The 25,756-nt window shown below is 41.1% G+C and overlaps 1 protein-coding gene and 1 long non-coding RNA gene across 2 annotated transcripts; one reads left to right on the forward strand and one right to left on the reverse strand.

Annotated features, from left to right (window-relative positions):
* Positions 1 to 3,034: 3,034 nt before the first annotated feature.
* Positions 3,035 to 3,703, reverse strand: LOC122003567 (dof zinc finger protein DOF3.2-like). The gene has a single exon (XM_042558665.1). It carries the CDS (start codon positions 3,701 to 3,703, stop codon positions 3,035 to 3,037), a length of 669 nt encoding a protein of 222 aa, XP_042414599.1.
* A 2,421-nt stretch (positions 3,704 to 6,124) lies between these two features.
* Positions 6,125 to 6,864, forward strand: LOC122010173. Its single transcript, XR_006119802.1, has 2 exons — positions 6,125 to 6,532; positions 6,833 to 6,864. It is a non-coding gene; the product is annotated as an uncharacterized LOC122010173 (long non-coding RNA).
* Positions 6,865 to 25,756: the final 18,892 nt, after the last annotated feature.

The raw sequence follows: 25,756 nt of genomic DNA on the forward strand, positions 1-25,756 counted from the left end.
ATAACATAGGTGGATTTGGATCAATAATGTTAAGCATCGTTTGCTATCTAAGTCTAAACCATTAAGAGCAGATAAGCTAAATTTGGAATCAATAATGTTAAGTTCTGTTTGCGATTCCGAATTTAATTTCTAAAGAACACAATAGGTTGTTAGGAAAGATTCAGGACTTGTACAAATTTTTGTACAGTGGAACCAGTATGATCTTCCTAGGACTAACCAACACTTAGGAGCAGGTGCTGGTGTGGTGACCTCCTTCTTCCGAGCGAATTAGGCTCCTTCTACATTAATATACTTGGTTGTCCTTCCAAGAAAATGGTCGAAATCCCTTGGGACTTCTTTATTAGGGAACAAAAAAACTCATTTTCTGTGAGCTCTTGAAAGAAGACGCTCACCAAAACTTCTGGGGTGGCTAAAGGAATATCCATGGATACTTGATTGAAATTTTTTATATAGGCCGTTAGTGTCTCCTTGGGCCCCTGTTTGAGGGAGAATAGGCTGAGTGTGGTTTTGTGGTACTAGCGGCTATTGATGACGTGGTGAAGGAATGCCTTAAAGCAGTAGATGAATTTAGTTGGGAGTCGGTTAAATTATCTCTGTGCCGAGCCGGAGAGAATTGTAAAAAACACTTGGCACTTTACACTATCTATGTACTGGTGTAGGATAGCAGCATTTTCAAATTTAATGAGGTGGTCCTCTAAGTCTGTTGCCCCTCCATATTCCCCTATCATCAAGGGTCAGAAGTCGCTCGATAACCTATCCCACAATATTTCCTGGGAGAACAACATGCTATTCGTTCAGAGAGCCACTAAGGGCTGAAGCCTTTCCCTTTCGTGGATCTTGAACAAGAGCGCCCCTTGAAGATGATGCTTAAGGCCTTTCTACTTGGCCATTTCTTTGAAAGGTGTGCAAAATAATGTCCGGTGATATGCAACTGGGGATGGTGGCACATGTGGCAAACTGATTGACTGTGTAGATGCTTGCATGAAGCCAACCATTGGTGGAAGAGGGATCGGCTGGAATCTGGTTGGACCTTCTACACAGGTCTCTCGTTCGATATGAGGGTCCATCATCAATGCAGCTGGGTCGTGCTGTAGAGGACCAACGACTACTACTACTGTTGTTGTTGTTTCACTAACTTTTACGCTCAAGCTGCTATTAGCAACTCTAATCTTCTTGTGGTAAGGTGACTATAGTGAATCATCCAGTTTCATGTATCTCCGCCTTTCAGATTCAAGTGAAGTTTTCACAAACAATGCCAAATTTGATCCTATTGTGAAAGTGATGAAGATGATGCGCTAGGCAGATGACTCTGTTGTTGACTGGGAGAAGACTAAGGGATGGAGAAAAAATGACACCTAGTAGCTGTTATTCTTTGCTAGATTATTGTGATTCTCTGACAATATTATCCCCTGGAGGTAGTCCGACAGACCTAATAGCATACTTGTTGTATGATGGGAAACTGGTAATAGAAATGGGAAACTAAGTCCATTAAGTCTGACAAGCTTTTAGACCGACCAACCATATATTGAGAGTTGCTTTAATGCTGAGTGATTGGGAACTATGCCCTGTGAACCCGACCGACCCTTGGGTCGACTGGACATATGTGGAGAGTTGATGTACTACTGTGAGGGAACTATGCCCTATATACCCGACCGGACATATGCTAAGAGTTGTATTGTAGAAGTGGGGAGCTGGACCCCGTATGCCCAACCATTGAGAGAGTTGACCATGTTTATTCTCTATATCTTGACACTAGGTGTGGAGCGTTGAGGCCCTTAAGTCCGATCAGTTCTAAGGCCAATTGACTCATACTGAATACCCTAGCGTTAAGGAGTGAGGAGCTGAGTCTTGGTGAGAACGACTTGGTCATCTATTTATACTCTGACCTTAATAGCCACCTCACCTTAAATTTGACCACCACCTTATCTTGACCTTGACTTCCACCTTACTACTGGATCCACTCATAACATACCATATCATCTTTTATACTAATTCTTATTTTTCTTTCCGTATAATATTATCATTCAACAAAAGTATATTAAAATTATCTATATATAATTAAAAATAAATTAAATATCTATATAATCTACTCCTCACATTAAAAAAAATAGTTAATAAGTTTTTGAGAAAAAAAATATTAATATATATTATTTAATTAAGTATTTAGGTGAAATATCGAATATTAATAGTTCTTATATACTCTTCAAATACTATTCGGATGGAATATCAAATTTTTCATCAAATTTAGGAGACATTAGCATCCGTACTTAAATTGGCCTCATGGAAAACTGGAAATCTGTTGTTAATCAGCCAGTGATCAGATAGGTAGAATTTCTAGGTCTTATCCTTATATATATACTTAATTAACTTCAATGCATGGAAGGAAGACAGCCCGTTTGCGGATAAAATGAAGAGGGAGAGAGGAAAAAAAAAAAAAAAGGGAGAAAGGCATGAATTCATGCATGAGCTGACACCCATAAATGAGACCGAAGTATTATCCTGGAGTCAATATTGGCAGGCACATGCATATCCGAAGGACATGCTTCATGCCTTCATCGGTTTCATCAAAAGCAGATCCCAAAAGAAAGAAAAAAAAAAAAAAAAAAAAAAGAAGGAAGAAATATGCAGATATGAAAAGGATGAAAGAACCATATTGTCACATATATTTAAACCAGAAAAAAGGAATCCTTGCTAGAGTCTGAAAGATTAATTAAGTGGCACTAATTGAAATTAATTAAGCTGAATGGATCTGAGGTTCCTCTCGGAGCAAAACGATGTTCTCCTTCGACACCCACATAGATTAGCCAATCACATATATACTAGCTAGCTACTGTATATATGTACTAATATACTTGCAGACCGACATGATCTCTCTGATCCACTCTTTTCTTCACCACTCTCGTACGTCTTCAAAAAACTACTACTTAATATTCTGCCTCCTGCACATCATATAATCATACAATTTATATATAAAACTGACTCGATAATATAACTACCTTCCTTGATATTGCTTCTCTAGCTAGGAATCTCTGAGCTATAGGAGCCGTGCTGAGGACGACGACCATGATCGGTTCGCCGCATCGATCCAACAATTAGCAGTCGCCGAATCTGCAAAATTTTGCACCGAGCCTATTTTCTCGGCAGCTGCAGAATTACTTTTCAGATCATTATCGTATTGTATACTGTTAACCACAAGATTTTGCCCTAATCCTGAGCTAACAATTAATCCAAAATCCCCGATTCCTTGCAGCTCCATCATCAACGAATTATATCGTTCCAATTTCAACATCTCATCACTCACCGAAGTGCTGCTAATCGGCGTAGCGGTTGAAGCCAAAGGGTAGTTGAAATTGAAGCTCCTGGGCTTGGGTGCCGGTTGTAGTTTAAGGTTTTCGGACGGCGGCAGATGCTGGGGTAGTTTCTTGACGCGCTTGTTCTTGCGGCATCTTCCGCCGACGGGGATGTTGCGGAGGGTGCCGCCGCGGGTCCAGTAGCGCTTGCAGGCCTTGCAGAAGTGGCGCGGCTGCGAGAGGCTGTAGTTGTTGTAGTAGCAGAACTTGGTGTTGGCGGAGTCGCATCGAGGGCACCTGACCAGAGGCGACAATTGTGGACGCTCCATGGCTCCAGCACTGGATTTACTGGTTTGTTCTGCACCAGTATTCATATAAGTTCTACTACTAGCAATGAGAATCTTATCGCTCATGTTGGCGATGCGCGAGAGAGATCAGAGAGACAGAGGGGGGGAGAGGGGATGGTACTGGATGATTCGGAGGAAATTAAATTGAAGACGAAAAGGGGAGGACAAGAAATTATAATAGGAGTCAGAGAGAAGGTTCGACGACAAGAGGTAGCAAACAAAAATTGCTTAATGCGGTGCAAATGCAGAGTGAAGGCGACGGATTGGAATAGAATGCATGTGAAGTGGTAGTGGAAAGCATGCAAGCATGTGCATTGCGAAGTGGTGGAGGAATTAAGCTGTCGCAATAATATAATCCGGCAGCAGAGGCAGAGCGCATTTATGCACAAGTTCTAGCTAGCTCGCAGTGCTGCGACCGAATTATATTATATCGTAAGAGGAGAGATAGAGATGGCGAGAGAACGAGAGGGCAAGTTCAAGAAGTGTGCCTTGCATGCATGGTGGAATCTAGCAGATAGATACGATACCGACACAATTGTCATAGATTCAGGTTTAATATATATATAGCTGGGCGTTAATGGACTTCATTCCACCTCTTCAATGGAGGGATTTTGCCGTACCAAGATTCTTACATGCAAACATGACATACTGCATGATTTTTTATTGGGGTAAACAATTGGCCGGTGTGTTTAAATTTCAGTTCAGTTCTGTTCTTTCTTCTTTGGTGTATTACTATTTACTTGGCGTGGATACGGGAGGGGAGAAGGGACAAAATTGCCGGAAACTGATGTACTGGTTGGTGGAAATAATGGCTCACCAAATAGCGAATGCAGAACTCCAGATATGTTCGCAGTCACTTTTTTCGGAGTTTAATTTGCTTTCACCTATGGCACGTACAATAAATTGAATATGAATGAGCCCAATTTATGGACCAGCTCATTTTCTTTAAATGAGCTTCACTCATATTGGTTCAATTTAGGCACCAACACTAGGACAATGCCATCACGCTATAGTGCACCTCGTCACCTCGACCAATTGATTACACCACGCCAGTGCAGCTACACATAGCTGCCTAATTGGAGCATAGTGTCTTACATGGCCTGGCCGAAAATTAAATATGCATCTCAGTCAGAAACAGAAAATACGATCTTATTAGCACCGTGCACTACCAGGTGTGACCAGCAACTATTTATTAGTAAGAGTAAATAGTTTCCTCAATAATGCCTGTTAAGGATCGGGTTCACTGTCCTTGTGCTTTGCACGCGATCATATGGTACCACCATGTAGCTAGTTCCCCTCCACTAACTAGGTCGACCTTTAAAACTATGCTAGCTTTTAAAGGTGTAGTTATATTTAAATGAGTTCATCTTCCTACGACAATAGATATGAGAATAAACTGTGCATTTGAAATAGTGGCGATAAGATTAAGAGAAAGGAATGTACATCATATAAAAATTAGTCTTTATGCCACGAAGGAAAAAAAAAAAAACCTTACATATGTTGTAGTACGTATTTTTCAAGTCTTTAAGAGGTGTATTCAATCAAGAGATTGAATATTTTTCATTGATTTTTTTAATGATGGACTTTTATAGAGTTGATAGATTTTTATTGACCTTTATAGAAAATTTCATGGAGTTCTATAGACTTTTTCGCAAGATTTTTATAAATATTTGTAAATTTTATGGAAACTTGTAGATTTAAGGGGTATATTCAATCTTAGAACGTGGTCATGATCTCACACAATATTTATTTTCAAACAAAACCTAAAATACTTAATTAAATTTATTTTTTTAATAAAATAATAAATAGCATACTTGTCCAGAATTTTTTTCCAACTTTTAATACTTTTATCTTGTTTTGGCTAAAAACAAAGAGAGGATAACGTCTCAATTTGTAATTTTTTTAAAAAAAATTAATAATATAATTTTAAATCCAATAATATTATAATAATTTTAAATATTTTTATTTACAAATTTGATCCAAATTATGATGAAATATTGGTCAACCCTTTAATTTGGTGAAATTTTTAATAAATTGTTGAATTAATAAATTTGATTAGTAATAAAATTAATAATAATATTATTACTTTGATTAGTAATAATATTATTAAAATAAATAAATATAAATATATAAAATTTATTTAGAAATTTTTAAGATTTAAATAAATTTTATAGAATATTTTTAGGGTCTAATTTTATTAGACTTTATTAAATTATCTATTAATTAAGTTGAGAATTAATTTGATTTATTAATATATATTTTATATTAAAACCTATTGTCTCAAGTTTTTCTTCCATGCTGCACAACGCCACCGTCCAAATCGACTTCAATTTCGACATGCTTACAAGTAGTCGATAGTAGCATCGCCAACTACCTCAAATAATTTTTCTATTTATTTTCCTCCTTTCTGACGCACTACACGCTTCACCTGATGGCACACCTCATTGTTTCCCATCACGAGCAACCAAAGAAAATTCTCCACCTGCAGGGGCGGATCCAGGATTTGAATATTGAGGGGGCCAAAACTTGTGTCGCTATATTCATTGTCGATTGTGTGGGAGAATTTAGAATTCATTACATATTTAGAAAACTCCGTGACCTAAATTTTCTATTGGTAGTTTGATATCAATATCTCGAAATAATATTGTGACATTGAAATAAGCTGTCGGTCCTTGTTTCACATCGGAGCTACATGCGAACTTGTTAGGGTAGAATTCAATTTGCCATCCTTTTGATCATTCACATCTATTCAGCATCTATTGCTTTGCATTTCATTATTGCTATTCATAATATTGGTTTATTAATTGATTAGGTACTCTAATTACTACATCAAGTTGAAGCGTCTGAGTATTCGAATTGCTTTCCTCTCACATTCGTGGCATTCTTCATATGCAGGTACTCCTTATCTATTACTCTATTTGCCATCAAACAAAAATATATATAGCTTTCACCTACTCAACTTCACCTGTAGAGCCCAATAAATTCTTCACTGTTGACCAACAGAGCTCGATGTTTTTCAGGGGGTCTCTTTGTTGATCGCAAAATGCCTCTATTTGGCATCCTATCATCAATATATACACTATTTCCATTCCTTGAATTTTGTAATAGCAGATCTAGAGTCTGTCAATGTTTTTCTTTGGTTTAGTTTATCCTTTGTTGAATATTCATTGTATCTTATTCTTTGGAACACTCCAGTCTAGAAGATATGGAGTCTGTCAAGTCTGCAACTGAAGAGTAGAGACTTCCTCCACACTATCAGCACCCTACTTTTATCTTTCTCGTCATTAGCAACCTCAATGCCACTGGCTATGCAATATGCTTCAGTGTTCGGATAAACCTTCACCATGATCCACCAACTTCTGGTTTCTCCGGACGGCAATTTCGAAGAGATATCTCTGCTTGAGTCTCTTCAAATTTTGCTCGTTAGAAGAGAGCTAAAAGCAAGGTTGATCCAGGATTTACACATGGACTGGGGGGGGCCGTGGCCCCCCCAAGTCCCCATGTAAATCCGCCTCTGGTTGCCTGTAGTGGAAGTAGCGGTAGTGGTACTTCTGATCTTCTTCACGGCTGACTTCCTCGTCCGGCCTCCGCCGAGAAGCTTGCTGAGGTCGATTTCGGCTCTGCTGATTCGCCGGTAACTGTGAAGCATCCGACTCAGGTTGATGTAGGTCGATGAAAGATTGAATAAGGACAGGACCTTTTTGATCAAAGAAATAATCAAAATCGAACAGTGGAAAGAGAAAAGATTTATTTGTAAAAAAATAAGGCGATTTGAAGTCGATAGAAATCTCAAGGACGAAGAGAAGACTTTTTATTTTATTTTTAAAATTATACCAAGTGTTTTAGAGAGCTCTTATTGGTTAAAATTTATATCCAAGGAATTCTAGAAGAATCTATAAAAATTCATTGAAATTTTGGATATCAAAATATTTTAATAGAGTTTTAAAAAGTTAAGTTTAAATACCACATGACTTTTTCAAACATTATAAAAATTGAATTTGAAATACTACTAGATTTCTATAAAATTTATAAAATCTAAATTAAATACACCTAGATTTTTAAAATCCAAAAAAATCATTCAAAATAATTAAAAATCTAACATTAAATACACCCCTAAGTCATTACGCGGATCATACTTTTCAACGGCGTTAAGTTTCCTACATGCAACAAAAAATAGGACGAATATAACATTCTGGGCAAGAGTAGCGAATATATAAGGACAAGGAGTGATTGTGATTGAAGCGTGTGGTCCGTCGACGGCAGAGCCGAAATCGCACTGATGTCGTTGGCCATGAACATAAACCGCACAATTACTGGCAGTGGTCCTCGCCCGCTTTCTCATTCAAACTTCAATCGCCACAGAATTTCACAGGCTAATTATAATAGTAAGGTCACAGGTTTCATAGTTAGGCCCTACCTATTTTATTTTTTGTTCTTGTCCTCGATAATGTGCATGCAATAAAATGCAGTGTGACAGACGTTTAGTAGTAACAGATGAAATGAATTGCAAAGGATAGCGTACAGAAAAGTGATTAAAAGAAAGATTAATGGATTTAGATTTAGACATGCTGGAAGCATTAATTTTGAATGAACTAACCAAACAAGAATCGCACGGGACTATTCTGACTCAGTTCAAAAACAAAGCACAATTTGATGGACAGATAATATAACTAGTCAGACTGAGAATAAGAAAGAATCATACTGCACAATATAGCGAGGGGAGAAAGACATTCCAAACAATTGGAAGAGATGCAACTGTCCAACAAATAAGACACTGAAACAGAAGTCAAGTCAAGCTGAAAAAGAAGACATCCATTATCTTGCAATATAATTCATAGAACCAATCCGCAATGGAAATGGTTAAGAATGTTACTTGAGAAAAAGGAACACGCAGAATAATAAATTGTATTGGTATTTGCCTTTGTCAAACAGATTTGATTGATATCTGTTTGATGTATATTAGTAGCCGCACAAACAATTCTTTGATTTGCTAAAAATGCAACAAGTTGCATTCCTTGCAGAACTTTAGTCCCTTTTTGGTCGTCACTTCCTCAGGTGTCCTAATCAAGGGAATTTCTTAGTTGTTTCTCATCCACAACGTTCAAAGAGAAACAGTTACTCGCGTTTACTTTGCTTATCAGATCAAGTCAACTAACGGAGAAAACTCTTACTTGTGGGAAAGTTATATCAAACCTACAAGCAAACTCCTAGTTTCCATGTAGCCTTATCATTAAGTGCACAACTTAGTTTGCACGGTGAAATAATCAATGAAGATGCTGATAAATGAGAACATGGAAGGTCTTTCTGTTGAAGGATTCCACATGGTTGCCTGTAGAAAGAAAAATCCAAAATATAACTACTATGGATATTGAAGTTGAAAGTTTGTCTTGAAAAGAACATTGCCTGAAATAAAACCATCAATTTAGATGGCAAGAATTTAAAGACCAAAATAGTATTAACTATCAATATAAGAAGAATGATGTGGCCTCATAGCCTAGAAACCTCAGCAATTAAGTTTCTTTATAATATCCTCTGATATGGTATGTTGTAAGTGAAACCAAAGATAACGTGTCAGTTAAAGTTAATATGAGGTGGTGGTTAAAATCAAGGTGAAGTGACGGTCAGAGTCATAATATATACATTTGAATGAGTTATTCTCACCGAGACTCAACTTCTCTTTTAGCGCTATGGCTTTCAGCATGAAGTCGACTGACCTAGTAGCTGGTTAGACTTAAGGGACTTAGTTCCCCATTCTTTTGGTACAAGTCTCTCTGTATACGGTCGGTCGGCCTCAAGGATCAGCCGGATTGGGAGGACTTATCGCTCCACTTGAGAAACTCGAATGACCCTAATGTCGGCTGAGCATTCGGGACTTAGCTCCCTGTCCTTTAGAAGTATCCTCTCAGTACACAACAGAGGTAATTTCCTAGCATACAGTCAAACAGGATGAGATCTAATCAGACTTACAGAGCCAAGATGTTCAGTATACTGGTCAGCCCTACAATATAATTCTCAATGTATAACTAGTCGACACAATATCCGATCGGACTACCGGGTTTTGATTCCCCACTTCTCATGTGCTAGTTTCCCTTCATATAGCTAGTCGATCATAAGGCCAGTCAGCTTTGCATGGCTCGGTGTTCCCATCTCATATATGTATACACAAGGAAAATGCATAAGGCAATTCTCATTACAAACCTGATCGGATATAGATCCAGCCAGACTTCTAGATCATAGAGCATTTTTGGGGCAAGTCTCATAGCATATGGTCGATCGATCCAAGGATCGATCGGATCTTTCGAGACTTGGATCCTTGTCCTTCATAGATAGACATGACAACATACAGTAGGTTGGCTAAAGATTTGACTAGGATACCTCGGTCGGCTAAAGATCTTGCCGGGCTACATTAAGGGGATAATATTGTCAGAAAATCATAACAACTTGTCAGAGAATAATAATTATTCACCATGGAATATTCTAATATCTGACACATACATGCAACAGAACCTTCTTATAAGAGTGTCTACTTAGTTTCTATCATTATTGCGGAGGTTATAAAAGACTGTTCATACATGTGTAACGGGAGATTCCTAGGAGGAAAATTGTACACCTTCCATTACCTGATGTCTTCTAGCACTAAATATTCCTTATTGCCGGAGGTTATGAGATACAACATAAAAGAGGATTCTCTACATTGGCCAGGTAAGCAAAATATGTCCTCACACACCTACTATTCATCTGCTTCATTTTTTGCTCGACCACCTTACTAACTTCAGCATCGGAGGGCCTATCCTAAGGACCCCCTCTCTGGTTCTTACTCTAGCGTTCTCTTTTCCCTCTCTTTGGTGTGGGTAGAGAAGAAGAAGGAGCCCTTTTTTCTCCAGTTTGGGATACTCTCCCAAGCAACAGTAGAGTCACTTGCCTAGCATGACATCTCCATCGCTTTCAAACAGGATCAAATTTGACGCCGTCTGTGGAAACTTTCGCTTGAATCTAAAATGAAGAGATGGAAGAAGTTGAACGATTCAAATTTGGCGCCGTTATCACCTTGTCACCAGAAGATTTGAAGTTGTTGATAGCAGCTAGAGCGCAAAAGTTAATGCAACAACAACAACATGCAACAGCTGGCGGTACTTTACCGTGAGACCTAGTTATATTGATGATGGGCCCTCACACTAAACGAGGAATCTGAGTGGAAGGTCCAACTAAATTCCAGACGGTTCCTCCTCCACCAACTGCTGGCTTCATACAACCACCTGTTCAACCAATCAACCTCTCGCATGTGCCACCTTCGCCGATTGCATATCACTGAGCATTATTTCACACACCATTTGACGAGGTTGTCAAGTAGAGCAATCCCAAGTTTCATCCTCTAGAGATGCGTCCGTACAGGATCTACATAAGGGGGAAGCCCCAATGGCCAGTAGTTCCCTTGAGCGGGTAAGCATGTCATTCTCCCATGAAATATTGGAGGACAAGTTGTCGAACCATTTCCAACCCTTGATGATCGAAGAATATTGAGGGACAACAGACCCAAAAGACCACCTCCGCAAGTTTAAAAATGCCATCATCCTCCACCAGTATACAAATGGCATAAAGTGTCAAGTGTTCCTTACTATACTCTCAAGCTTGTCAAAGAGATGGTTCAATTAACTCCTGTCTGAATCCATATGTTGCTTTGAGGATTTCCGCAAGCCTTTTCTTCATTACATCGCCAGCAGCAATCGGTACAACAAAACTATGTTGAGCTTATTCTCGCTCAAATATGAGCCCAAGGAGATACTTGTTAGGACCAAAAGTAGCTAGAGGGGGGGGGGGGGGGTGAATAGCTCGTCGCGTTCGCTCGGTGCTCGGCGTTGCTTGTTCCTTCAAAGATGTGCAGCGGAAAATACAGAAACAGATACAACAACGCTAACACGGTTGGTTTACTTGGTATCCACCTCACAAGAGGTGACTAGTCCAAGGATCCACACCACGCACGCACCCTCCACTATGAAAACACTCCTTTTCGGTAACTACCGAGGGCGGAGAAGCCCTACAAGACTCTCCGTACAAGAAGAAAGGAAAGGGAAACAAAATACAAGCGCAAAGCTTACAATGAGTACAGAAAACCCTAACCCTAGCTTCTCTTCTTGCCTTTGATCCGCCTCTTGACTTGGAAAGCTTCCAAGATCCTTCAAGAACTGGCGATCTGATCTTTGAGAGCGCTGTGGAGGAGCTGGCGAAGATCTAAGATAAAATCGTGAAGAGATTTTACAGCCATCACACGCCTGCAACTATAAACGACGCCAACGGTCGGATCCCGATCGATTCGAATGATCCCAATCGATCGGGGAGGCTTTGGATCGATCCACGGATCGATCCAGAGCGCCTCTGTGCTCTGGGAAAACGCCTGGATTGATCCACGGATAGATCCAGCGCTTATCGCGCGAAACAGCCGCGTCCCAATCGATCCACTGATCGATTGGGACCTCTGGATCGATCCACGGATCGATCCAGAGGCTCTCTGTTCGCTGGGACAGGTCTGGATCGATCCACTGATCCATCCAGAGCCTGGATCGATCCACTGATCGATCCAGAGCCTGGATCGATCCACTGATCGATCCAGCACATGATTTTTGTCCAAAACCAAGTCCCAAACCTCCCAAACCAACATCCGGTCAACCTTGACCTGTTGGTATGTCATGCCTAGCATCTAGTCACTCCCTTGACCTGCTAGGACTCCCTTACCAAGTGTCCGGTCAATCCCTTTGACCCACTTGGACTTTTCTCTGTGCCAAGTATCCGGTCAATCCCTTTGACTTACTTAGACTTTTCTTTCATGCCAAGTATCCAGTCAATCCTTTGACCTACTTGGACTTCTCAGCACCAGATGTCCGATCATCCTTGATCCATCTGGATTTTCCCTTGCCTGGCTTCACTCACCAGAACTTTCACCTAGCTTCACTCACTAGGGTTTTCCATCTGCCTAGCTTCACTCACTAGGACTTTCACCTGGCTTCACTCACCAGGATTTCCATCTGCCTAGCTTCACTCACTAGGACTTTCACCTGGCTTCACTCACCAGGATTTCCTTCTGCCTGGCTTCACTCACCAGGACTTTTCTTCTGCCTGGCTTCACTCACCAGGACTTTCATACTACCTAGCTTCACTCACTAGGTCTTTCATTTTGCCTAACATCCCAGTTAGGACTTTCCAGTCAAGTATCCAGTCAACCTTGACCTACTTGACTCTTCTTCAATCAATATCTTATTGTCAAACATCTAAACCCAAACCAAGACTCAGCTTGGTTACCCAGGTCAACCTTGACCTTGCACCAACAATCTCCCCCTTTTTGATGTTTGACAATACCACAATAACACTTACAATCCTATATGTAAGTTAGGCTAATCCCATAGCCTCCTTCTTCATGCCACTAGGTAATGAAAGCATAAATTAAGCTCTTCATTCTCCCCCTAAGAGGGCAAACTCCCTCTAGGTAATGAAAGCCTAACTTACTCCCTTTCATGAGTCCTTTCATTCTCCCCCTATGACCTTCCCATAGATAATGAAGGCCTAAGCTTAACCATACATTCTCCCCCTATTGGCACACATCAACCCATCGTTAGACACACATCAACCTATGCTCCAATTCTGGGCACACTTCAACAAATCCATTTGTTGAAGACTCTCCCCCTGCAGAGTTGCTCATCGTTGTTCACAACATCACTCGTTGTGATCACGATAATGAAGGTCCCATACCCTTCATTTATCCTTAACTTCTCCCTCAATGTAGACAACTACCCAACCTTGAGCATTATCTACCACTTGAGTGTCCACTTGAAATAATGAGGATATCCACTCCCCATTTCTCTCCATTTCAAGTTTAAATGCTCAACCTTGAGCAAGTTCACAACAGAAGGTTAACCACCTTCCAAGGTTCATGAAAAATAATTTTCATGTCTTTAAAGAGTCCCTCCCCCTAAAGACATGGTGGTAACATCTGTCATTGCACCAACAATGACTTGGAATCCCTAACACATTAGGAAACCCAAATTTAGAAGTTTTGAGGTTCAAATATTCAAAATTTGAAACAACCTCAACCTAAACTTCTACTTAGTCTTCGTTAACCAATCCATCCTTGTTTTCAACATGAAAACACCCTTTGTATGTATACAAATGTATTTAAGGGTTTGGAATGGTTACCTAGACTAAAATAGGTTCAAAGATGCTGAAATCAGGCCTTCCCAGCCAAAACCAGCAACTTGGATCGATTGAAGTTGGGTTCCAATCGATTGAACCTTTCTGAATCGATCCACTGATCGATTCAGACTCCCTGGATCGATCGGCTGATCGATCCAGCGAGCTTCTGCTCGCGGGAATTGCCGTTTGAATCGATCCATGGATCGATTCAGGAACTCCAATCGATCCATGGATCGATCGGAGCTCTGATAGTTGCTGAAATTCCATTTCAGTCAACTTCAGAAACCCCTAGAAAATTCTACAAAAATCCAAAAATTATGAAATTTCGTGTAGACATTATTTAGGGCATACTTAATCATGGAAAAATAGCTTTCTATGAAAATACATCATATTTTCAAAGATTGACACAAACTTGAAAACTTGCAAAAACTTTAGTGTTTTTCTTCAAGTTTGTGTCTAACTATTCAATGGTGATTACTATCAAAAGATAGCCTTCACCAAGGTTTTCCAAAAACATTTTAAAAACATTTTCAAAACCAATATCCCATCACATTCCTTGGGCTTAATGCACATGACTTGTACATTAGCTTTCCCAATGATGGGAAAACACATAACTATGTGTTTTGATGAACCTAAAACTCAAAAGAATGCACTAAATCAACATCTTGAGTTTTGTTCATCTTTTTAACATCTCACTTGTATCTATTGTGGACAAAACACATACAAGTCATCTTAGAGGTCTTTGTGAGATGTAAAATTTGGTTTTGCCCTATTCTAGGGATCATGCATATTTATCTAGGCATTTTAGAAATGTTAGACATCCACCTAGGATGTCACTTGTCAATAAGTGTCGTTAAATGCCATTTGTCCTTAATTACAAGGAATTAAACTTAATGCATGATTATGTTATGGCATACATCAAAAGAAAATAATTTTCAAAAGAAAATATCCTATTACTACATGATGTATGAATGTCATGACATGGTATTTTTGGATTTTTCATAATGAAACATGAATGCAAAACTAGACATGATGTCATGGCATATTATGGACAAACAATCATGGCAAGATTTAGCATAAATAAAATATACCTAGATTAACTATCTAAGTATCCTTAAAGTCTTAGCTAAACTTACAACTTAAACCTAGATTGCCCTAAAGTGCTACAAGAGAATGCCAAAGCCTAAATTTGGCATTTCTAATTTCCTTAATTTAATGTATGCCAATTGAAAATAAACATGTCCTCAAATGTTGGCATATTCCATTTTTCCTCAAGAGTAGCACATTTAAATTAAGGCCCGGATTGCCTTAAATTGCCTGAGAACATACCAAAATCCCAGCTTGGTATTTCTCAAGGTTTTCCCAATTTGTGCCATTTTAAGATAAAAACAATTTTTCACCATTAGGCACATTTTACTCTTTCAAGGAGTAATCAATAATTCCATTTCATTTTCAAAGGTTAACTAAAACCTTGAAAATGCTCCTTGAGTGTCAATTTCCTCAAAGTTGGGTTAACTACCCTTCTAATCGGAGTTGACACTCTCTAACCCATCTATGGGGTAGAGAAGATGCTCCTAGGAACCCAACACCTATTGGTGCTCCTTGGATGCTCTAGGTACTCACTAGGGATAACTTCCCTAGATACCTTCCTAGTGACCTTGTTGGACTTCTTAGAAGCCTTGGTCACATTTTCTAGGTCAACTCTAGGGATAACCTCCCTTGTGACCTTGTTTGTGACTTTCTTAGACTTCTTAGAAGTCTTAGTCACATTTATTGCAAAAATACTCTTAGGGATGACTTCCCTAGTATTTTGGCTTGACCACTAGACCTAGGGTTTGTTCCATAACTATATGGAACTCTATGGTAAGAGGGCACATCCTTCTTAGCCTTTGGTTTGTATCCCAAACCTCTATGGCCATTGGATGGCTTTTGTACCCCTAAACCTAGGTTATGCTCATTTTGCCCTAATAGGATATTTTCCATCCTTTTTAGGGTCTTTTCCATTTTATCAAGTCTTGACCTCAAGACTTGATTTTCTATCACTAAGTCCTTAGTTTTAGATTTTTCATTTGATTCATGAGCATATTTGTTCTTGGGCTTGTATCTAAAATCTTTAGAGTTATTGCCCAGACTTTTACCTACATTCCTAGCCTTAGGTGTAGTGGTTTTAGCATGAAAAGCTATATGTTTTTCTTTAACGCTATCATGCTTTCTATTTTCATGGTAAATAGCATTAAAATGATATAAGTTAGAACTATCATGCTTTTTACCATAATGTAAAGGGGTAGGCTCAATAAATGTTACCTTCTTCTTTACCTTGGAGGCTCCCCTTGACAAGTGCCTCCTTGAGCCTTGACCACCTTCTTCCCCTTGGGGCATTGACTTCGGTAATGCCCCTTTTGATTGCAAGAGAAGCATATGATATGCTCCTTGCTCTTCTTCGTTCCGGGGATGGTCTCCTTGGGCTTCACCTTGCCCTTTTGTGTCACTTGGCCCTTCTTCTTGGCCAATTTAGGGCACTTGCTCTTGTAGTGCCCATGTTCCCTACACTCAAAACATATTATATGATTTTTATTATTAATTGAAATATTCATACCTTTGCTTGTAGGGGTGGCATCTTTTTCTTTGGATCCAGAGGTAGAAACTTCCTTTTGATAGGACCTTGATTCTCCTCCATTTGATTTTTCTTGACTTGTGTGTTAGGACCAAAAGTAGCTAGAGGGGGGGGGGGGTGAATAGCTTCGCGTGTGCTCGTCGTGCTTCGTTGCTTGTTTCTTTAGAAGTGATGCGCAGCGGAATACAAAGAAACAAACTACAACAATGCTAACAATAGGATTTTACTTGGTATCCACCTCACAAGAGGTGACTAGTCCAAGGATCCACGCACACACACACACCTCCACTAATAAACACTCCTTTTCGGTAACTACCGAAGGCGGAGAAGCCCTACAAGACTCTCAATACAAGTAGAAGAAAGGGTAGTAAAGAATAAGCAAAAGCTTACAAGAGATGCAGTAAAAACCCTAGCTTCTTCTTCTTCTCGTTGCAACTCGCCTCTTGACTTGGATGAACCTCCAAGAACCTTCAAGAACTGGCGGTGAGGAGCTTAGAGAGTGCTGGGGAGGAGCTGTGATGAATCTGGAATGAATCGGTGAAGTTCTTACCGCAGCCATCGAACGCCTGCAGCTATAAACGATGTCAACGGTCGGATCCCGATCGATTCGAATGTTCCCAATCGATCGGGGAGGCTTTGGATCGATCCACGGATCGATCCGGAGCGCTCGGCGAAAGCGCTGGATCGATCCACGGATCGATCCGGCCTAAGCGGCAGCGTCCCAATCGATCCATCGATCGATTGGGACCTCGATCGATCCACGGATCGATCCGACCGTCGGACAGTCCGGATCGATCCACCGATCGATCGAGCCCGGATCGATCCATCGATCGATCCAGCACTTGGTTTTTGTCCAAAACCAAGTCCTAAACCTCCCAAACCAACATCCGGTCAACCTTGACCTGTTGGTATGTCATGCCTAGCATCTAGTCACTCCCTTGACCTGCTAGGACTCCCTTACCAAGTGTCCGGTCAATCCCTTTGACCCACTTGGACTTTTCTCTGTGCCAAGTATCCGGTCAATCCCTTTGACCTACTTGGACTTTTCTTTCATGCCAAGTATCCAGTCAATCCTTTGACCTACTTGGACTTCCCAACACCAGATGTCCGATCATCCTTGATCCATCTGGATTTTCCCTTGCCTGGCTTCACTCACCAGGACTTTCACCTAGCTTCACTCACCAGGGTTTTCCATCTGCCTAGCTTCACTCACTAGGACTTCCTTCTGCCTGGCTTCACTCACCAGGACTTTTCTTCTGCCTGGCTTCACTCACCAGGACTTTCATTTTGCCTAACATCCCAGTTAGGACTTCCCAGTCAAGTATCCAGTCAACCTTGACCTACTTGACTCTTCTTCAATCAATATCTTATTGTCAAACATCTAAACCCAAACCAAGACTCAGCTTGGTTACCCAGGTCAACCTTGACCTGAGGGATATTGCACCAACAATCTCCCCCTTTTTGATGTTTGACAATACCACAATAACACTTACAATCCCATATGTAAGTTAGGCTAATCCCATAGCCTTCTTCTTCATGCCACTAGGTAATGAAAGCATAAATTAAGCTCTTCATTCTCCCCCTAAGAGGGCAAACTCCCTCTAGGTAATGAAAGCCTAACTTACTCCCTTTCATGAGTCCTTTCATTCTCCCCCTATGAGCTTCCCATAGGTAATGAAGGACTAAGCTTAACCATACATTCTCCCCCTATTGGCACACATCAACCCATCGTTGGACACACATCAACCCATGCTCCAATTCTGGGCACACTTCAACAAATCCATTTGTTGAAGACTCTCCCCCTGAAGAGTTGCTCATCGTTGTTCACAACATCACTCGTTGTGATCAACACGATAATGAAGGTCCCATATCCTTCATTTATCCTTAACTTCTCCCTCAATGTAGACAACTACCCAACCTTGAGCATTATCTACCACATGAGTGTCCACTTGAAATAATGAGGATATCCACTCCCCATTTCTCCCCATTTCAAGTTTAAATGCTCAACCTTGAGCAAGTTCACAACAGAAGGTTAACCACCTTCCAAGGTTCATGAAAAATAACTTTCATGTCTTTAAAGAGTCCCTCCCCCTAAAGACATGGTGGTAACTTCTGTCATTGCACCAACAATGACTTGGAATCCTTAAAACATTAGGAAACCCAAATTTGGAAGTTTTGAGGTTCAAATATTCAAAATTTGAAACAACCTCAACCTAAACTTCTACTTAGTCTTCGTTAACCAATCCATCCTTGTTTTCAACATGAAAACACCCTTTGTATGTATACAAATGTATTTAAGGGGTTTAAAATGGTTACCTAGACTCAAAGAGGTTCAAAGATGCTGAAATCAGGCCTTCCCAAAATAAGCAACTTGGATCGATTGGAGTTGGGTTCCAATCGATTGAACCTTTTGAATCGATCCACGGATCGATTCAGACTCCCGGATCGATCGGCTGATCGATCCAGCGAGCTTCGGCTCGAAGCCGTTGAATCGATCCATGGATCGATTCATGGAACTCAATCGATCCATGGATCGATCGAGACTCGATAGTTGCTGAAATTCCATTTCAGTCAACTTCGAAACCCCTAGAAAATTCTACAAAATCCAAAAATTATGAAATTTCGTGTAGACATTATTTAGGGCATACTTAATCATGGAAAAATAGCTTTCTATGAAAATACATCATATTTTCAAAGATTGACACAAACTTGAAAACTTGCAAAAACTTTAGTGTTTTTCTTCAAGTTTGTGTCTAACTATTCAATGGTGATTACTATCAAAAGATAGCCTTCACCACGGTTTTCCAAAAATATTTTAAAAACATTTTCAAAACCAATATCCCATCATGTTCCTTGGGCATAATGCACATGACTTGTACATTAGCTTTTCCAATGATGGGAAAACACATAACTATGTGTTTTGATGAATTTAAAACTCAAAGGAATGCACTAAATCAACATCTTGAGCTTTGTTCATCATCCTAACATCTCACTTGTATATAATATGCACTAAAATACATACAAGTCACCTTAGAGGTCTTTGTGAGATGTAAAATTTGGTTTTGCCCTATTCTAGGGATCATGCATATCTATCTAGGCATTTTAGAAATGTTAGACATCCACCTAGGATGTCACTTGTCAATAAGTGTCGTTAAATGCCATTCGTCCTTAATTACAAGGAATTAAACTTAATGCATGATTATGTTATGGCATACATCAAAATAAAATAGCTTTCAAAAGAAAGATTTCTATAACTACATGATGTATGTATGTCATGACATGGTATTTTTTTTTTTTTTTGGATTTTTCATAATAAAACATGAATGTAAAAATAGACATGATGTCATGGCATATGATGGGCAAACAATCATGGCAAGATTTAGCATAAATAAAATATACCTAGATTAACTATCTAAGTATCCTTACAGTCTTAGCTAAACTTACACCTTAAACCTAGATTGTGTTGAAGCAATCTAGGTGCCCTAGGTTTTGATGTTTGGGCAAAGGTTTAAGTTAGGTTTATTGTTGTATTTGATATGCATTGTGAGTGTGCAGGATACAAGTACAACAAGGAAAGTCCAAGTGTGATCTTGGCAAAGGAGGAAAGTCCAAGAATGAGTCTTGGCGGTGTAAGTCCAAGCATGTAGTCTTGGCAACGTAAGTCCAAGTGTGACTTGGCAATGGATGAAGCCCCGGAGGTGAGGAGCCTCTTGGGAAAGGAAGACCCGACAATATGGACAAGGCCGAAGGAAGCTCCAGAAGGCAAGACGTGAAGGATGGGGAGACATCCGAGGGACGTGAGGCTGATGGAGGAGGCTAGAAGGCTAGGTCTAGGTTGGTCGGGCGAGAACGAGTGCTGAGTGAATGTACTCGAGGCAAAATCCTAAAATTAGGGTTACTGTAGCGTTACTGTAGCAGTACTGTAGCGTTACTGTAGCAGTCGACTGATGATTGTAGCAGTCGACTGATGCACTGTAGCAGAGAGCCGTTGAGGTAGCCGTTGGCACCAGTCGACTGGTAACGGGCAAATCAGGTTCTGATTTGTTCCAAGCTCTATAAGAAGGAGCTTGGTATGGCCGGCCAAGGTGACGAAATTAGACTTGGTTAAAGCCTAATTAGTAGTCACCAAAGTGCTCAAGGATCTCTTGTGTCCAAGTGATCTTGGTTGGAGTTGTGGTGAGGTTTCTCCACCCACAAGGAGGTTGAGCTAGCCGGAGTTTGCCAGGGACTAATCCACCGACGGATTGAGGGATCGTCCACCTTACGGACACGCCGTGGAGTAGGAGCAAGTTATCTCCGAACCACGTAAACACCTTGTGTTAGGGTTTGTGTTTGGTTTGTTGTCTTCTTCTTTCTTGTTTAGGTTAACTTTCGTATTTGTTAGTTTGTTTTTGTATTCCGCTGTGCACTAACATTATAGGAAGTAAAGTTTTGGGTGAGACGCTATTCACCCCCCCTCTAGCGGACGTCAAGGTCCTAACAGATTGCCCTAAAGTGCTACAAGAGAATGCCAAAGCCTAAATTTGGCATTTCTAATTTCCTTGATTTAATGTATGCCAATTGAAAATAAACATGTCCTCAAATGTTGGCATATTTCATTTTTCCTCAAGAGTAGCACTTTTAAATTTAAGGCCCGGATTGCCTTAAATTGCCTAAGAACATACCAAAAATCCAACTTGATAGTTCTTATTAATTTTTCAATATGTGCCATTTAAGATTAAAATCAATTCTTCCACCATTAGGCACATTTTACTCTTTCAAGGAGTAATCAATAATTCCATTTCATTTTCAAAGGTTAACAAAAACCTTGAAAATGCTCCTTGAGTGTCAATTTCCTCAAATTTGGGTTAACTACCCTTCTAATCGGAGTTGACACTCTCTAACCCATCTATGGGGTAGAGAAGATGCTCCTAGGAACCCAACACCTATTGGTGCTCCTTGGATGCTCTAGGTACTCACTAGGGATAACTTCCCTAGATACCTTCCTAGTGACCTTGTTGGGCTTCTTAGAAGCCTTGGTCACATTTTCTAGGTCAACTCTAGGGATAACCTCCCTTGTGACCTTGTTTGTGACTTTCTTAGACTTCTTAGAAGTCTTAGTCACATTTATTGCAAAAATACTCTTAGGGATGACTTCCCTAGTATTTTTGGCTTGACCACTAGACCTAGGGTTTGTTCCATAACTATATGGAACTTTATGGTAAGAGGGCACATCCTTCTTAGCCTTTGGTTTGTATCCCAAACCTCTATGGCCATTGGATGGCGTTTGTACCCCTAAACCTAGGTTATGCTCATTTTGCCCTAATAGGATATTTTCTATCCTTTTTAGGGTCTTTTCAATTTTATCAAGTCTTGACCTCAAGACTTGATTTTCCATCACTAAGTCCTTAATTTTTGGTTTTCCATTAAGTTCATGAGCAGTTTTGTTTCTAGGCTTGTATCTTGTTGGGACCAAAAGTAGCTAGAGGGGGGGGGGGGGTGAATAGCTCGTCGCGTGCTCGTTGCTCGGTGTTGCTTGTTGTTGCTTGTTTCTTCAAGAATGCGCAGCGGAAAATACATAAACAAACACAAACACGCTAACACTAGGAGTTTACTTGGTATCCATCTCCAACGGAGATGACTAATCCAAGGATCCACACCACGCACGCACCCTCCACTATGAAAACACTCCTTTTCGGTAACTACCGAGGGCGGAGAAGCCCTACAAGACTCTCAGTACAAGAAGAAAGGAAAGGGAAACAAAATACAAGCTTACAAGCTTACAATGAGTACAAAACCCTAACCCTAGCTTCTCTTCTTGCCTTTGATCCGCCTCTTGACTTGGAAAGCTTCCAAGATCCTTCAAGAACTGGCGATCTGATCTTTGAGAGCGCTGTGGAGGAGTTGGCGAGAGCTCTGGAGTGAATCTATGAAGTTCTGCCGCAGCCATCGAACGCCTGCAGCTATAAACGACGCCAACGGTCGGATCCCGATCGATTCGAATGTTCCCAATCGATCGGGGAGGCTTTGGATCGATCCACGGATCGATCCGAGCTTCTGAGATAAGCGCTGGATCGATCCACGGATCGATCCAGCGCTTATCGCGGGAACCCCCAATCGATCCACCGATCGATTGGGACATCGGATCGATCCACGGATCGATCCGACCATTCGATCGGCGGATCGATCCACCGATCGATTGAACAGCTGGATCGATCCACGGATCGATCCAAAGCTTGGTTTTTGTCCAAAACCAAGTCCCAAACATCCCTAACCAACATTCGGTCAACCTTGACCTATTGGTATGTCATGCCTAGCATCTAGTCACTCCCTTGACCTGCTAGGACTCCCTTACCAAGTGTCCGGTCAATCCCTTTGACCCACTTGGACTTTTCTCTGTGCCAAGTATCCGGTCAATCCCTTTGACCTACTTGGACTTTTCTTTCATGCCAAGTATCCAGTCAATCCCTTTGACCTACTTGGACTTCCCAGCACCAGATGTCCGATCATCCTTGATCCATCTGGATTTTCCCTTGCCTGGCTTCACTCACCAGGGCTTTCACCTAGCTTCACTCACTAGGGTTTTCCATCTGCCTAGCTTCACTCACTAGGACTTTCACTTAGCTTCACTCACTAGGGTTTTCACTCTGCCTAGCTTCACTCACTAGGACTTTCACCTGGCTTCACTCACCAGGATTTCCATCTGCCTAGCTTCACTCACTAGGACTTTCACCTGGCTTCACTCACCAGGATTTCCATCTGCCTAGCTTCACTCACTAGGACTTCCTTCTGCCTGGCTTCACTCACCAGGACTTTTCTTCTGCCTGGCTTCACTCACCAGGACTTTCATTTTGACTAACATCCCAGTTAGGACTTCCCAGTCAAGTATCCAGTCAACCTTGACCTACTTGACTCTTCTTCAATCAATATCTTATTGTCAAACATCTAAACCTAAACCAAGACTCAGCTTGGTTACCCAGGTCAACCTTGACCTGAGGGATATTGCACCAACATATCTTACATCCTTAGAGTTATCGCCTAGGTTTTTACCTACATTCCTAGCCTTTGGGATAGTAGTTTTGGCATGTAGGGCCACATGCTTTTCCTTAAAGCCCTCATGCTTCCTATTCTTATGGTAAATCGCATTAAGATGATAAAAATTTGACCTAGCATGCTTTTTACCATTTTGCAAGGGAATAGGCTCAATGAAATGTTACCTTCTTCTTTACCTTGGAGGCTCCCCCTTGACTAGTGCCTCCTTGAGCCTTGACCATCTTCTTCCCCTTGGGGCATTGACTTCGGTAATGCCCTTTTTGTTGACACAAGAAGCACACAATGTGCTCCTTGCTCTTCTTTGTCCCGGGGGTGGTCTCCTTGAGCTTCTCCTTGCCCTTTTGTGCCATTTGGCCCTTCTTCTTGGCCAAGTTGGGACACTTGCTCTTATAGTGCCCATGTTCCCTACACTCAAAACATATTATATGATTTTTATTATTAATTGAAATATTTATACCTTTGCTTGCAGGGGTGGCATCTTTTTCTTTGGATCCGGAGGTAGAAGCTTCCTCTTGATCGGACCTTGATTCTCCTCCATTTGATTTTTCTTGACTTGTGGAGGTAGAAGCTTCTTCCTCCTCTTCTTCTCTTGACTCGGATGTAGAAGCTTCTTCTTCTTCTTGATCCGGTGTCACCAAGGATTGCTCCCCCTCAATCCAAGAGGTGGAGGCTTCATCATCTTGAATATGAAACAAGGAGTATGCTCCCTCCTTGTTCCCTTCGTTGCATTCCCTTGAGGATGAAGCTTCTTGGATCTCCTCTTCTTCGGAGGTTGAGCATCTCTCAACCTCGGAGTCCTCCTCTTGGTCTTGATCCAATGAGTCGCCCTCTTTGGATTCTCCTTGATTTGATACAGTGGAGGGGATCTCATGAATTCTTGCCAATTTGCTCCAAAGCTCCTTGGCATCTTCAAACTCTCCAATTTGTTCCAAGATGTTGCTTGGCAATAAATTGACCAAAAGCTTGGTCACTTTGTCATTGGCCTCACATCTTTGAATTTGGTCTTTGCTCCACTTGCTCCTTTTGAGTACTTTGCCCTTGGAATTTGTGGGAGCTTCAAAACCTTCCATGAGAGCAAACCATTGCTCTATCTCCATCATAAGAAAATTTTTGATTCTTGATTTCCAAAAATCGAAGCTTGTAGATGAATATGGTGGAGCCACCCTTGTGTCAAATCCAAGTCCATCTTGGAATTGCATCTTGAAGTTGAGCTTAATAAAATCTTGAACTTGAAGAATTTGCTCCAACTTCTTCACCCTCTAGCTTTTCTTGTTATGCTTGACCCTTCCGGCGATGATTCCGGTGAAGAGCGGCCTTGCTCTGATACCACTTGTTAGGACCAAAAGTAGCTAGAGGGGGGGGGGGGGGGGAATAGCTTCGCGTGTGCTCGTCGTGCTTCGTTGCTTGTTTCTTTAGAAGTGATGCGCAGCGGAATACAAAGAAACAAACTACAACAATGCTAACAATAGGATTTTACTTGGTATCCACCTCACAAGAGGTGACTAGTCCAAGGATCCACGCACACACACACACCTCTACTAATAAACACTCCTTTTCGGTAACTACCGAAGGCGGAGAAGCCCTACAAGACTCTCAATACAAGTAGAAGAAAGGGTAGTAAAGAATAAGCAAAAGCTTACAAGAGATGCAGTAAAAACCCTAGCTTCTTCTTCTTCTCGTTGCAACTCGCCTCTTGACTTGGATGAACCTCCAAGAACCTTCAAGAACTGGCGGTGAGGAGCTTAGAGAGTGCTGGGGAGGAGCTGTGATGAATCTGGAATGAATCGGTGAAGTTCTTTCGCAGCCATCGAACGCCTGCAGCTATAAACGACGCCAACGGTCGGATCCAGATCGATTCGAATGTTCCCAATCGATCGGGGAGGCTTTGGATCGATCCACGGATCGATCCAGAGCGCCTCTGTGCTCTGGAAACACGCCTGGATCGATCCAGCGCTTATCGCGCGAAGCAGCCGCGTCCCAATCGATCCACTGATCGATTGGGACCTCTGGATCGATCCACGGATCGATCCAGAAGCTCTCTGTTCGCTGGGACAGGTCTGGATCGATCCACTGATCGATCCAGAGCCTAGATCGATCCACTGATCGATCCAGCACTTGGTTTTTGTCCAAAACCAAGTCCTAAACCTCCCAAACCAACATCCGGTCAACCTTGACCTGTTGGTATGTCATGCCTAGCATCTAGTCACTCCCTTGACCTGCTAGGACTCCCTTACCAAGTGTCCGGTCAATCCCTTTGACCCACTTGGACTTTTCTCTGTGCCAAGTATCCG

This window comes from Zingiber officinale, chromosome 1A, assembly GCF_018446385.1.
Source record: "Zingiber officinale cultivar Zhangliang chromosome 1A, Zo_v1.1, whole genome shotgun sequence".
NCBI classification, from domain to species: Eukaryota; Viridiplantae; Streptophyta; class Magnoliopsida; order Zingiberales; family Zingiberaceae; genus Zingiber; species Zingiber officinale.